The sequence below is a fragment of the Scyliorhinus torazame genome, unplaced genomic scaffold, assembly GCF_047496885.1.
Source record: "Scyliorhinus torazame isolate Kashiwa2021f unplaced genomic scaffold, sScyTor2.1 scaffold_1482, whole genome shotgun sequence".
NCBI classification, from domain to species: Eukaryota; Metazoa; Chordata; class Chondrichthyes; order Carcharhiniformes; family Scyliorhinidae; genus Scyliorhinus; species Scyliorhinus torazame.
In genome coordinates, this window is record NW_027309209.1 from 29,859 (window position 1) to 45,675 (window position 15,817).

A 15,817-nucleotide genomic window follows, 5' to 3' on the forward strand; every position below is an offset into this window, starting at 1 on the left:
ATGGACTAGCAAAACCTTCTCGCCCCGAATGTCTGGTACAGTACGTAGACGATCTACTACTGCAGACAGACACCAAGGAAGAGCACATCGAGCTTCTGTCCGAACTCCTGGAATTACTACACTCCATTGGCTGTAGCGTCAACCCCAAAAAGGCCCAGATATTGGAAGAAAAGGTGGTATATTTGGGAACTATTATCACACACGGCAAACGCGAGATTGAGCACAATTTTAGATGCTGTGGAGCAGGGATTCTCAGCCTGAGAGAGGCACCTGCTCGCAGTTTTCTGGGCAGTCCAGCACTTCTCATACATTACCGGACTGAACCCCATCACCATTTTGACCGAGCACACCCCCACCCAGCTTTTACTAGACGGGCGACTTTACAACGGTACCGTCAGCCAAATCCGCGCTGCTAGGTGGACCCTTCTCTTACAAGGACGGGACATCACAGTCAAACGGACAAAGACCCACACATACTTAGCGGACAATCTACAGTACCCCGGAACCCCCCATGAGTGTGAAATCATCTCGCCCCACCATAATACAGGCCCCTTTATCGCGAAAACACCCCCCAGAAAACTAGCCACCATCTCAGAGCCCCCCTCACCCGGACACGTGTGACCCCATTAGGATGTATGTGGATCGATCCTGGATGGGAAACGCATAACAGGTTGCGGGATTTATGTAGAGGACGCGCAGGGACGCACCCTCGAGGAAATCGCATTAAAATTACCCGGACAGTGTGGAGCGCAGGCAGCAGAGCTCGCGGCCATCGCCTACATTGTAGAGCACCCAGATTCCTTCCCCAGCCCAGCAGACATATATTCAGACAGTCTGTACGTGTGCAACAGCCTCACTGAATTTCTGCCCCTCTGGGAAACGAGAGGAGTTGTTTCCGCGGATGGGAAACCCCTCCCCTCAGCCCCATTACTCCGCCACATTCTGGAAAAGTCCAAGGACCAGACTTTCGGCATTATAAAAGTCCGCAGTCACCATCGTCCCCCCCCCCCCCCGGAAATGTAAAAGCCGACGCACTGGCTAAGGCAGGATCCAGGCATGGGTACTTTTGGAAGCCCCCCGAGAGCGCCCCAGTGAGTGCGCCAGTGAGAGCAGTACAGGTAGAACATAGAACATAGAACAATACAGCGCAGTACAGGCCCTTCGGCCCACGATGTTGCACCGAAACAAAAGCCATCTAACCTACACTATGCCATTATCATCCATATGTTTATCCAATAAACTTTTAAATGCCCTCAATGTTGGCGAGTTCACTACTGTAGCAGGTAGGGCATTCTACGGCCTCACTACTCTTTGCGTAAAGAACCTACCCCTGACCTCTGTCCTATATCTATTACCCCTCAGTTTAAAGTTATGTCCCCTCGTGCCAGCCATATCCATCCGCGGGAGAAGGCTCTCACTGTCCACCCTATCTAACCCTCTGATCATTTTGTATGCCTCTATTAAGTCTCCTCTTAACCTTCTTCTCTCCAACAAAAACAACCTCAAGTCCGTCAGCCTTTCCTCATAAGATTTTCCCTCCATACCAGGCAACATCCTGGTAAATCTCCTCTGCACCCGCTCCAAAGCCTCCACGTCCTTCCTATAATGCGGTGACCAGAACTGTACGCAATACTCCAAATGCGGCCGTACCAGAGTTCTGTACAGCTGCAACATGACCTCCCGACTCCGGAACTCAATCCCTCTACCAATAAAGGCCAACACTCCATAGGCCTTCTTCACAACCCTATCAACCTGGGTGGCAACTTTCAGGGATCTATGTACATGGACACCTAGATCCCTCTGCTCATCCACACTTCCAAGAACTTTACCATTAGCCAAATATTCCACATTCCTGTTATTCCTTCCAAAGTGAATCACCTCACACTTCTCTACATCAAACTCCATTTGCCACCTCTCAGCCCAGCTCTGCAGCTTATCTATGTCCCTCTGTAACCTGCTACATCCTTCCACACTATCGACAACACCACCGACTTTAGTATCGTCTGCAAATTTACTCTCCCACCCTTCTGCGCCTTCCTCTAGGTCATTGATAAAAATGACAAACAGCAACGGCCCCAGAACAGATCCTTGTGGTACTCCACTTGTGACTGTACTCCATTCTGAACATTTCCCATCAAGCACCACCCTCTGTCTTCTTTCAGCTAGCCAATTTCTGATCCACATCTCTAAATCACCCTCAATCCCCAGCCTCCGTATTTTTTGCAATAGCCTACCGTGGGGAACCTTATCAAACGCTTTGCTGAAATCCGCTGAAATTTGCTGAAAGGTCACGCAGACTCGGATCGAGGATCTAGTAGAGGCCCAGAAGCAGGACAGCGCTCCCACTGAGATCGTGAAAGGGAAGTTTCCAGCCTCATACGGGAGGTACAGAAATACCATAACCACACATGACGGTGTGGTGCTGAAGGACACCCTTTATGTAGTTCCTGAGCAGGATAGGAACCAAATGATCTGTTTATTCCATGATGGTCATGGACACCAGGGAATCGATCCCACCGCAGCCCACCTCAAACAGCTTTGTTGGTGGCCAAATCTCAAAGAGGATGTGTCCCATTACATCGAGAATTTCCTCATCTGCGCTCAGAACAACCCAGATAGATATGCCAAAAAGGCACAACTCAACCACACCCGACCCGTTAACGTCCCCTGGACTAACCTCCAGATCGATTTTATGGGTCCATTGCCCCCTTGCAGGAATGGCTATAAATATGTTCTGGTGGTCATAGACACTTTTACAAAGTGGGTGGAAGTATTTCCGGCCCGCACCAACACCGTGAAAACCACCGCCAAGATCCTAACCCACCACATCTTCACAAGATGGGGACTCCCCCGCAGTATTGAGTCGGACCAAGGTTCTCACTTTGCGGGACGGGTCATGCAGAACGCCCTCACGATATTTGGCATAACCCAAAAATTCCACATTGCGTGCCACCCACAGTCGAGTGGTATAGTGGAGCGCATGAATCGGACCCTAAAAACCACCCTCCGAAAAATGGTCCAGCAGAACAGCACCACCTGGGATTCTGTCCTCCCCTTTGCGCTGATGTTTTTGCGGAACACTGTTTCCACCTCCCCAGGTTTCACCCCACACACCCTCATGACCGGACGCCCCATGAAAGGGACAGAGTACTTGTTGGGTCCAGACCTGACCAGCCCCGAAGTTACGGCCCTCACCCACGAGAAGGCCGTTGAACAATTACTCGTGAATGTAAAAACGGCTCAGTTAGCAGCCGCTGTTAAACTGGGCACCAAAAGAAAACAGAGCAAGGCCTGTTTTGCTAAGGCAGTGCATGCCACGGAGTATACTATAGGACAACAAGTGACGTTGTCCGTGTATAACCCCAGCACGTTTCGGTCTCCAATATGGAGCACCAGTCACACCACGTCATGCTTGACGCAGCCGACCACACCCACCCCTTCCACGTCCAGCCCAGACACTGACTCGCCCCCGACTCCACCCACAAAATCTACGCTTCGCCCCGGAACGCCCACAGGCTGCAGCAGCACAGACAGCGACTGCGACTCCGACAGCCACAGCACGCCTCCCTCCTATCCTGGTCCCACACCCAGTGACTCCAACCTCGACTCCAGTGACCCCTTCCTCATCACCTACTTAAACAAACCACACCACCGAACCACACGGACGACCCGGACTTTGTCCCCACCCAACTCGACGCCACTCATGGGCACCGCGACAACTCCTGCAGACTCGTCCGCAACGACGAGGGCCACCCCAACTCACACCACGCAGCCCTTTGCGCCCTGATCCACTCCAGAGTTTGGCACCCGGGAGAAGGGGACGACCCCGAGTCAGACCCCCAATCCGCCAACCCCTTTGCGACCCTGTTCGCAACAGAGAACTGAGGTGTCCACATGATGATTCAAAGGAGACACTGCGGGAAAAGTGTTGTCCTTCCTGATGGGACCTGCAGGATGTTTTCCGTTGTTTGTACGTTTGGTTAATGCTGTTCATCCGACAGGAGAATGGGTCTCTGTTAGTACCAATATGTTCATTGTACATATTGGTACTAACGACATAGGCAGGAAGGGGCATGAGGTCCTGCAGCAGGAGTTCAGGGAGCTAGGCAGAAAGTTAAAAGACAGGACCTCTAGGGTTGTAATCTCGGGATTACTCCCTGTGCCATGTGCCAGTGAGGCTAGAAATAGGAAGATAGAGCAGACAAACACGTGGCTAAACAGCTGGTGTAGGAGGGAGGGTTTCCGTTATCTGGGCCACTGGGAGCTCTTCCGGGGCAGGTGTGACCTGTATAAGAAGGACGGGTTGCATCTAAACCGGAGAGGCATAAATATCCTGGCCGCGAGGTTTGCTAGTGTCACACGGGAGGGTTTAAACTAGTATGGCAGGGGGGTGGGCACGGGAGCAATAGGTCAGAAGGTGAGAGCATTGAGGGAGAACTAGGGAATAGGGACAGTGTGGATCTGAGGCAGAGCAGACGGGGAGAAGTTGCTGAACACAGCGGGTCTGGTGGCCTGAAGTGCATATGTTTTAATGCAAGGAGCATTACGGGTAAGGCAGATGAACTTAGAGCTTGGATTACTACTTGGAACTATGATGTTGTTGCCATTACAGAGACCTGGTTGAGGGAAGGGCAGGATTGGCAGCTAAACGTTCCAGGATTTAGATGTTTCAGGCGGGATAGAGGGGGATGTAAAAGGGGAGGCGGAGTTGCGCTACTTGTTCGGGAGAATATCACAGCTATACTGCGAGAGGACACCTCAGAGGGCAGTGAGGCTATATGGGTAGAGATCAGGAATAAGAAGGGTGCAGTCACAATGTTGGGGGTATACTACAGGCCTCCCAACAGCCAGCGGGAGATAGAGGAGCAGATAGGTAGACAGATTTTGGAAAAGAGTAAAAACAACAGGGTTGTGGTGATGGGAGACTTCAACTTCCCCAATATTGACTGGGACTCACTTAGTGCCAGGGGCTTAGACGGGGCGGAGTTTGTAAGGAGCATCCAGGAGGGCTTCTTAAAACAACATGTAAACAGTCCAACTAGGGAAGGGGCGGTACTGGACCTGGTATTGGGGAATGAGCCCGGCCAGGTGGTAGATGTTTCAGTAGGGGAGCATTTCGGTAACAGTGACCACAATTCAGTAAGTTTTAAAGTACTGGTGGACAAGGATAAGAGTGGTCCGAGGATGAATGTGCTAAATTGGGGGAAGGCTAATTATAACAATATTAGGCGGGAACTGAAGAACATAGATTGGGGGCGGATGTTTGAGGGCAAATCAACATCTGACATGTGGGAGGCTTTCAAGTGTCAGTTGAAAGGAATACAGGACAGGCATGTTCCTGTGAGGAAGAAAGATAAATACGGCAATTTTCGGGAACCTTGGATGACGAGTGATATTGTAGGCCTCGTCAAAAAGAAAAAGGAGGCATTTGTCAGGGCTAAAAGGCTGGGAACAGACGAAGCCTGTGTGGCATATAAGGAAAGTAGGAAGGAACTTAAGCAAGGAGTCAGGAGGGCTAGAAGGGGTCATGAAAAGTCATTGGCAAATAGGGTTAAGGAAAATCCCAAGGCTTTTTACACGTACATAAACAGCAAGAGGGTAGCCAGGGAAAGGGTTGGCCCACTGAAGGATTGGCAAGAGAATCTATGTGTGGAGCCAGAGGAAATGGGCGAGGTACTAAATGAATACTTTGCATCAGTATTCACCAAAGAGAAGGAATTGGTAGATGTTAAGTCTGGAGAAGGGGGTGTAGATAGCCTGGGTCACATTGTGATCCAAAAAGACGAGGTGTTGGGTGTCTTTAAAAATATTAAGGTAGATAAGTCCCCAGGGCCTGATGGGATCTACCCCAGAATACTGAAGAAGGCTGGAGAGGAAATTGCTGAGGCCTTGACAGAAATCTTTGGATCCTCGCTGTCTTCAGGGGATGTCCCGGAGGACTGGAGAATAGCCAATGTTGTTCCTCTGTTTAAGAAGGGTAGCAAGGATAATCCCGGGAACTACAGGCCGGTGAGCCTTACTTCAGTGGTAGGGAAATTACTGGAGAGAATTCTTCGAGACAGGATATACTCCCATTTGGAAGCAAATGGACGTATTAGTGAGAGGCAGCACGGTTTTGTGAAGGGGAGGTCGTGTCTCACTAACTTGATAGAGTTTTTCGAGGAGGTCACAAAGATGGTTGATGCAGGTAGGGCAGTGGATGTTGTCTATATGGACTTCAGTAAGGCCTTTGACAAGGTCCCTCATGGTAGACTAGTACAAAAGGTGAAGTCACACGGGATCAGGGGTGAACTGGCAAGGTGGATACAGAACTGGCTAGGCCATAGAAGGCAGAGGGTAGCAATGGAGGGATGCTTTTCTAATTGGAGGGCTGTGACCAGTGGTGTTCCACAGGGATCAGTGTTGGGACCTTTGCTGTTTGTAGTATATATAAATGATTTGGAGAAAAATGTAACTGGTCTGATTAGTAAGTTTGCAGACGACACAAAGGTTGGTGGAATTGCGGATAGCGATGAGGACTGTCTGAGGATACAGCAGGATTTAGATTGTCTGGAGACTTGGGCGGAGAGATGGCAGATGGAGTTTAATCCGGACAAATGTGAGGTAATGCATTTTGGAAGGGCTAATGCAGGTAGGGAATATACAGTGAATGGTAGAACCCTCAAGAGTATTGAAAGTCAGAGAGATCTAGGAGTACAGGTCCACAGGTCATTGAAAGGGGCAACACAGGTGGAGAAGGTAGTCAAGAAGGCATACGGCATGCTTGCCTTCATTGGCCGGGGCATTGAGTATAAGAATTGGCAAGTCATGTTGCAGCTGTATAGAACCTTAGTTAGGCCACACTTGGAGTATAGTGTTCAATTCTGGTCGCCACACTACCAGAAGGATGTGGAGGCTTTAGAGAGGGTGCAGAAGAGATTTACCAGAATGTTGCCTGGTATGGAGGGCATAAGCTATGAGGAGCGATTGAATAAACTCGGTTTGTTCTCACTGGAACGAAGGAGGTTGAGGGGCGACCTGATAGAGGTATACAAAATTATGAGGGGCATAGACAGAGTGGATAGTCAGAGGCTTTTCCCCAGGGTAGAGGGGTCAATTACTAGGGGGCATAGGTTTAAGGTGAGAGGGGCAAGGTTTAGAGTAGATGTACGAGGCAAGTTTTTTACGCAGAGGGTAGTGGGTGCCTGGAACTCGCTACCGGAGGAGGTAGTGGAAGCAGGGACGATAGGGACATTTAAGGGGCATCTTGACAAATATATGAATAGGATGGGAATAGAGGGATACGGACCCAGGAAGTGTAGAAGATTGTAGTTTAGTCGGGCAGTATGGTCGGCACGGGTTTGGAGGGCCGAAGGGCCTGTTCCTGTGCTGTACATTTCTTTGTTCTTTGTTCACCGCCCCACACCCATTCACCTGAACTTTTCCCCACTGACACCCACCGCGGCCACACGCCCGTTCTGCCGAAACCTCAGAGGACTTGCCTCAGAGGCCCCCCGAGACCAGACGCTTGTTCAGAGGAACTAGCTTTTCAGCTGATGCTTGTTCGGGTACCAGACGCCCGATCGTAGCTGCTCTTGTGATTCGAGGTTAGAATCAAAGCAGCAACCCCACCACGATGACTACATTTTTGCCCGTTCTTGACGGTTGCTCAGGCAGTGGAGAAACGGCGTGAGACCCCCCCCCCCCCGTTGGTCAAAAACGCTCGGGTAGGGGAGATACGGTATTGGTACCCATCCTACCTGGGGACTCCATCCAAATCTTACCCGTCGCGGCCCACACGCACATCATTCGACCTTTTCCTTTCAAAAACAGGTTTATTTATTTCGGCAACCTTTGGGTTGCCGCCAAATGCTATTTACATCCTAGAACGTTTGGATGCGACACTTAGCACTGGTCCACCATTGGGAAGTGTGTCCTAACATTTGTTTTGGAATAAAAACTGGGGGAGAAGTCACGCATTGTGACCAATTATAAGGGTTTAATTGGCCCCAAGGACAGACATACTAACACACCGGATATTAAACCAAGGTAGTTTACACACACACTACGCCTGTTTTTACAGAACTCCAGAAGCTCCAAGACCGGAGAAAAACAGAGAAAGGAAGAGGACAACCATGAGGACTTCTTTCATCGTGCTCCACATCTTTTTTGGACACTCGGTTGCGCGGGAACGCGGACCCCGTTACTCCAAACCCCCCCCCCTGCCGTTAATGTTTCACTGCCCCGCAGTACCGAGGGCCCAGTCACCAGCCACGCTGCATTATCCTGGTGTGCCAGGTTCATAACTTGGTACTCCCTATCGTACGTCATTGAGGCCCTGTTAGCATTGGTCATACTCTGTGCAGTACAGACCATGCAGCTCCGCAAGGGGAAAAGGAGAGCGTACCGCGCTCGAACCCCGGTCTATCGGATCCGATCCCCGATATTCGGCTATGAGCAGACCCCCGCAACCTATAAAGAATAGAGAGTACTCACTTGCGTTATTCCTGTAAATAAAGAGATGTACAAAACATTTCATTTTTAAAAAATGTATGATCCTGAGCTTGACTGCCGAGCCAGGAAAAGAGTATATTAAATGTTGTGATTGTTGTATGTTTTCGGAAGATAGGATAATGCAATGTTTGGTGAGTATTGAGGTAAAATTAGAGGTTCCCAGTTCTATTTTTTTTTTTGATACATGCCCCTGCCTGACATAGCGCCCTCAAGAATCGTTTAGGTAAATTTTTGTGCATAGCTAGGGTCAGAGTAGTGGCCATGTAGGAGGTGCCCCCCCCCCCCCCCCCCGCCCGCCAACGGTCAGGGAACGAAAAGGACAAAATTTATGTGATCCTTCACGCTTCGCGTTAGGGTCACAAGGCGGGCATGTCGCCACGTAAAATGGCTGCTTCCCGATTAATTTGGCCAAAACCCGGCTTAAAAAGGTCGTGCCAGGAGCCAGTGTCCCCCTTAACGAAACCACGATGTTCCCCCCCCCGAAGGCTCCGGGAGATGCGGAGAAAGACGGGGACCGTTGCGGACCGGTGCCTGTGAGAGGTACCGTGATGTTGGTCAACAGCCCGGACCACAAGGAGGGGTTGAAGCGGGGAAATGGTTCAGAATGGCGCTTGGCACACAAGATGGAGACACAGAGAATAAAGCAGACATAACTGATGCCTGGAGCCCAGCGAGGTGCCAGTGGGACAGGTGGGAACAGATCCAGGACAAAGGACGATTAAGAAATACATAAATGCGGGACTCCGCTTGAATAAAGATGACTTCAGCCAAGGTGTACACAATGAATGATATGCTGGTACGAATGTTTTGGGCCATTTCCTAAAACAAAGGGACAATCGATACTACTTTCCTGCTGCTACCTGTAACCTGTTAAACCTCTTTGACTGTGAATTGCTTACAAATAGCGATGTACAATCTACAAAATGTTTAGAGATAACAAGGTGATAATTGTTTTGTACCTGGGCTCATTGTGAACCCGAAGTGGCCGTTTAGAGATAACAAGGTGATAATTGTTTTGTATCTGGGCTCATTGTGAACCCGAAGTGGCTGTTTAAAGATAACAAGGTGATTATTGTTTTGCACCTGGGCTCATTGTGAACCCGAAGTGGCTGTTTAGAGATAACAAGGTGATAATTGTTTTGTATCTGGACTCATTGTGAACCCGAAGTGGCTGTTTAGAGATAACAAGGTGATAATTGTTTTGTATCTGGGCTCATTGTGAACCCGAAGTGGCTGTTTAGAGATAACAAGGTGATAATTGTTTTGTATCTGGACTCATTGTGAACCCGAAGTGGCTGTTTAGAGATAACAAGGTGATAATTGTTTTTGTACCTGGGCCCATTGTGAACCCGAAGTGGCTGTTTAGAGATAACAAGGTGATAATTGTTTTGTATCTGGACTCATTGTGAACCCGAAGTGGCTGTTTAGAGATAACTAGGTGATAATTGTTTTGTACCTGGGCTCATTGTGAACCCGAAGTGGCCGTTTAGAGATAACAAGGTGATAATTGTTTTGTACCTGGGCCCATTGTGAACCCTAAGTGGCTGTTTAAAGATAACTAGGTGATAATTGTTTTCTACCTGGGCTCATTGTGAACCCGCAGTGGCTGTTTAGAGATAACAAGGTGATAATTGTTTTGTATCTGGGCTCATTGTGAACCCGAAGTGGCTGTTTAGAGATAACAAGGTGATAATTGTTTTTGTTTTCTGGGCTCATTGTGAACCCGAAGTGGCTGTTTAGAGATAACAAGGTGATAATTGTTTTGGACCTGGGCTCATTGTGATAGCCATGTACAATCTATAAAATGTTTAAAGTAGTTACCGGGAAAGTAGCGCTCCCTCCCGGCCACAGTCTAAGGGACTGAATCTGAACCGTGTGGGCAGCACGGTAGCCTTGTGGATAGCACAATTGCTTCACAGCTCCAGGGTCCCAGGTTCGATTCCCGGCTTGGGTCACTGTCTGCGCGGAGTCTGCCCGTCCTCCCCGTGTGGGCGTGGGTTTCCTCCGGGTGCTCCGGTTTCCTCTCTCAGTCCAAAGATGTGCAGGTTTAGGTGGATTGGCCGTGCTAAATTGCCCTTAGTGTCCAAAATTGCCCTTAGTGTTGGGTGGGGTTACTGGGTTATGGGGATAGGGTGGAGGTGTTGACCTTGGGTAGGGTGCTCTTTCCAAGAGCCGGTGCAGACTCGATGGGCCGAATGGCCTCCTTCTGCACTGTAAATGCTATGATAACTAGGTGATAATTGTTTTGTACCTGGGCTCATTGTGAACCCGAAGTATAAAATGAATGACTGCCATTAAAAACCGGGAGAAAGGCTGGCTACCGTACCGCGGGGTACGTACGCTTTCTCCCGAAGCTTTGTGTATCTGATCCACAGCAAGTCTGCCGCTTGAAGTGGTTGATTTTTCCTCACAACAGGGAGCGAATCTGAACCTCCTCCCCGGGAAAGGAGCACCCTCGAAACCAGTTCCTCTCCCCTTCCCTCGGGGACCGGCAGCGATGGGCCACCGAGTTGCTGTCCCACACCATCCAGGAAGCTCCCAGAGGCGGCCCGCCTGTCAAATCGGCCCGGGGGGGAGGGGGGGGGGGGCGGATATGGTTAATGACTTGCACACTGCCACTCCTCGCTGTGCTGAGCGTATGTGTCCCCGTCCCCTGCTGCCTGTCTGTGTGTGTGTGTGTGTGTGTGTGTGCGTGTCCCTCCCCCTCTCTCTCCCTCCACCCCTCCCCCAATAATCCCTGCACAGGAAATGGGGGGTGGAGGAGACAGGAGACAAGAGACAAGTTTCCAATGGGAAATGTTGTTGCTTCCTTCCGCTTTCTGCAGCCGAGGGCTGGAATCCGCGAGGAGGTGAGTCGATCCGCAAACCTTCACCCAGAGAACACAGCAGCAGCAGCAGCATCAAACCCCCCAACAGGTTCAGCAATTCAAGTAGAGTTTATTTCGACAATAAATTATACAGAGGGGTTAATCCCGGTGAATATGCCCACCATCGGCGAGGCAAAAAGAGGGTGGGGGGGGGAAGGGTTGGGATGGGGGAAGGGGGTTTCGGTTCTGGGTCACCGGGGAAAGGCACGCCCCCCCCCCCCCACAAGAGCCAGGAGTTGGTCGTTGTTTACTGGCTGAGGAAGGGGCAGCGCTCCGGGATTAACCTGCCGTTGTCAGACCTGTTGCTGTGCTCGTTCGGGGCCCCCTTTCCGCACCGTGGCTTGTGTCGCTGCTGCGAGAGGGGAGGGGAGGGGGGGGGGGGGTGTGTAGAGAGAGAGGGGGAGTTCCCGTCCTGTTCAGTGCAAACTTGTCATTTTAGTGCATCGTACCATCAGGAGAGAGATCGCCCCGCTCGTACCGGCCGCGTTGGGAGGTTGTGCGTGGAGGGGAGAGGGGGAAGAGGGAGAAAAGGAGAGAGACACAGCGAGAGAGAGAGACAGAGGGAGAGAGGAAGAGAGAGAGAGAGAGACAGAGAGAGACAGAGGGAGAGACACAGCGAGAGAGAGAGACAGAGGGAGAGAGAGACAGAGAGAGAGAGACAGAGAGAGAGAGACAGAGAGAGACACACAGAGAGAGACAGAGACGGAGAGAGACAGAGAGAGAGAGAGACAGAGAGAGAGAGACAGAGAGAGAGTGAGAGAGACAGAGACAGAGAGAGAGAGACAGAGGGAGAGAGAAAGACACACAGAGAGACAGAGAGAGAGGAGACAGAGAGAGAGAGTGAGACAGAGAGAGAGAGACAGAGAGAGAGACAGAGAGAGAGAGACAGAGAGAGAGACAGAGAGACACACAGAGAGACAGAGAGAGAGAGAGACAGAGAGAGACACACAGAGAGACAGAGAGAGAGCGAGACAGAGAGAGACAGAGAGAGAGAGGGACAGAGAGAGGGAGAGAAAGAGAGAGAAAGAGAGAGACAGAGAGTGAGAGAGACAGAGAGAGACAGAGAGAGAGTGAGAGAGACAGAGACAGAGAGAGAGACAGAGGGAGAGAGAGAGAGACACAGCGAGAGAGACAGAGAGAGAGAGACAGAGAGAGACAGAGAGAGAGAGTGAGACAGAGAGAGAGAGACAGAGAGAGAGACAGAGAGAGAGAGACAGAGAGAGAGACAGAGAGACACACAGAGAGACAGAGAGAGAGCGAGACAGAGAGAGACAGAGAGAGAGAGGGACAGAGAGAGGGAGAGAAAGAGAGAGAAAGAGAGAGACAGAGAGTGAGAGAGACAGAGAGAGACAGAGAGAGAGTGAGAGAGACAGAGACAGAGAGAGAGACAGAGGGAGAGAGAGAGAGACACAGCGAGAGAGACAGAGAGAGAGAGAGAGAGACAGAGAGAGAGAGAGAGAGAGAGAGAGAGACAGAGAGAGAGAGAGATACAGCGAGAGAGACAGAGAGAGAGAGAGAGAGAGAGAGAGAGAGAGAGAGACAGAGAGAGACAGAGAGAGAGAGACAGAGAGAGACAGAGAGAGAGAGTGAGACAGAGAGAGAGACAGAGAGAGAGAGATAGAGAGAGAGACACACACACACAGAGGGAGAGAGAGAGACAGAGGGAGAGAGAAAGAGACAGAGAGAAAGGGAGAGACAGAGAGAGACAGAGTCAGAGACAGAGAGAGAGACAGAGACAGAGAGAGAGACAGAGAGAGAGGGAGAGACACAGCGAGAGAGAGAGACGACTGTGGGCCCCTTTGCCCCATTAGGGGCAGTTGCCCCATTAGGGGGCAGCTTGGCGGGTTCAAACCCCCCCCCCCTCACAGCCCGTTGGTGTTGGCTGGCACACCGGTGATGAGACGGGCAAGCCCCCCGTGGACCTGTGCCTGGAGGGGTCCGTACTCGACCCGCTCCCCGTCCACGGTGATGGTGCCCCGTGCGCTCAGTGGCTCCAGGCGGAAGGCCAGGGCGGGCACACAGAAGAGGTGCGGGCACTGGAGGTCGAAGTGGGTGCCCTTCTCCATGGCCAGGAAGAGGCGCAGGAGGGCGCGGCGGGAGATGCCCCGCCTTCACGTAGCAGAGGTGCAGGCAGCGCTCGGAGAAGCGGGCAAAGGGGGCCGCCATGAGATCGGCCCCCAGGTGGGTCTGGTAGATGGCCAGCACCAGCACGAAGTCACCCTCCACCGTCTCCCAGTGCGGGGGCACCGGCTGGTCCAGAGGGGGCAGGAGGGCGTCCTGGAGCAGGCCCGGGGGCTGGCCGAGCGGGGGGGGGGGCTCCTCGGCCCCCTCCCCCTCCCCCCCCTCCCCCTCCCCCTCCCCCTCCTCCTCCTCGAGGCCGTCTGGCAGCGAGCTCCCCTCGAAGGAGAAGCTCTCGCAGGCCCGGAAGAGGGGGGGCGAGTCGTCGGGGGCCCCCCCGCGCCACAGGCCCGCGTCGGAGAGGGCCCGCCCCAGCGCGGGGTGCCGGCGGGGGGGGGGCGGGGGCGGGGGGGGCGGGGGGGGCCTCGCCCGAGGTGGTGACGCTGCGGCACAGAGCCCGCCTGGGGCGGAGGGGGGCCGGCAGGTAGGACAGGCGCCCCGCGGTAACGGCGCAGCGAGGCCAGGCACATGAGGGTCCCCACGGAAAAACGGGCAGCGCCAACGCTGCGGTACTTTTCGCTCTCGATGTCCACGTCCGCTACGAAGCCCCAGGCCACGCTCAGGAAGGAGAAGTGGCGCCGTCCAGAGGCGGTGGTGACCGAGACCAGGTCCATGGCAGACGTCAGGCCCCGGCACAGAAGCAGGATACAGTTCACCAGCAGCTCTTCGCCCATTGCCATTCCATATCTACAGAGAGAGACAGAGAGAGAGGGTCACCACTCAGCCCACTAGGCCACTCGGCCATCGAGTCGGCTCCGCTATTCAGTCATTTCCTCCTCCCCCGTCCTCCTGCCTTCTCCCCGTAACCCCCGCTCCCCCTTATTAACCCAGAACCGATCTATCTCCGTCTTAAAGACTCAGTGATGTGGCCTCCCCAGCCTCCTGCGGCAAAGACATCCACAGATTCACCTCCCTCTGGCTGGAGAAATTCCTCCTCATCGCGGTTTGAAAGGATCGGCCCTTCGGTCTGAGGCTGCGTCCCCTCTGCGTCTAGTTTTCCCTGCACGTGGAAACGCCCTCTCTGAAGGATTGCTACCGTTGGGTTACCAGAAGCACTCTGCGATTACTGGGACGTCAGTCGAAATTTGCAGCTAAAACTTCTCAGGTGCCAATGGGAATTGTTTTATTTTGTTTTCTATCGATTACAATTTGAAAGTCATTTAAAAGGCAGTTCGGAGGCAATTTGAAGCTTTCAGAGGTTCAGACATTATCTTCGTGCTCACGCAGACAGCTCGACAATTTAGACTTTTGAAAGGTCAAGTCTGGAAATGAAATTACATGCTACGACTCATACGATGACAGCTCGACACTCCAACACTCCCACTCCGCACACAGACCACACCCACTGAAATGCACTCAGCCACTCCCACTCCCACAGCTCCACACTAAAAACCCACTCCCCACCCACACCCCACCTCCCACACTCCCCACTCCCACACCCCCACTCCCACACCCCACTCCCACACTCCCACTCCCACACCCCACTCCACACCCACTCCCCACTCCCCACTCCCACACTCCCACACTCCCACACTCCCCACTCCCACACTCCCCACTCCCACACTCCCCACTCCCACCCCCACTCCACACTCCCCATCACTCCCCACTCCCACACTCCCACTCCCACACTCCCCACTCCCACACTCCCACTCCCACACTCCCACTCCCACACTCCCCACTCCCACACTCACCACACTCCCCACTCCCCACTCCCACTCCACTCCCCACTCCCACCACTCCCCACTCCCACACTCCCACTCCCACTTCCCACACTCCCCCACACCCCTCACTCCCACACTCCCCCACTCCCACACTCCCACTCCCCCACACTCCCACTCCCACACCAATCCCACTCCCACACTCCCACACCCCACTCCCCACGTCCCCACTCACCACACCCCACACTCCCACTCCCACTCCCCACTCCACTCCCACTCCCACTCACACCCCCACTCCCCACTCCCACACTCCACACTCCCACTCCCCACTCCCACACTCCCCACACCCCACTCCCACACCCACACCCACACCCCACACCCACACCCACACCCACTCCACACTCCCACTCCCCACTCCCACACTCTCCCACACTCCCACACTCCACACTCCCACACTCCCACTCCCATCCCACCCACACCCCACTCCCACTCCCACACTCCCACACCCCACTCCCCACTCCCACACTCCCCACACACTCCCACACTCCCCACTCCCACTCCCACACTCCACTCCCACACTCCCACTCCCACACTCCACATCCACACTCCTCCACTCCACAC

General features: G+C 52.8%; 1 protein-coding gene across 1 annotated transcript; it reads right to left on the minus strand.

Annotated features, from left to right (window-relative positions):
- Positions 1–11,410: 11,410 nt before the first annotated feature.
- LOC140407346 (sphingosine kinase 1-like) lies at positions 11,411–14,220 on the minus strand. Its single transcript, XM_072494913.1, is given in 3 exon segments — positions 11,411–13,465; positions 13,467–13,693; positions 13,954–14,220. Coding segments are annotated over 3 exon segments (735 nt in total). The 5' UTR covers positions 14,219–14,220; the 3' UTR covers positions 11,411–13,222.
- Between the last annotated feature and the right edge of the window lie 1,597 nt (positions 14,221–15,817).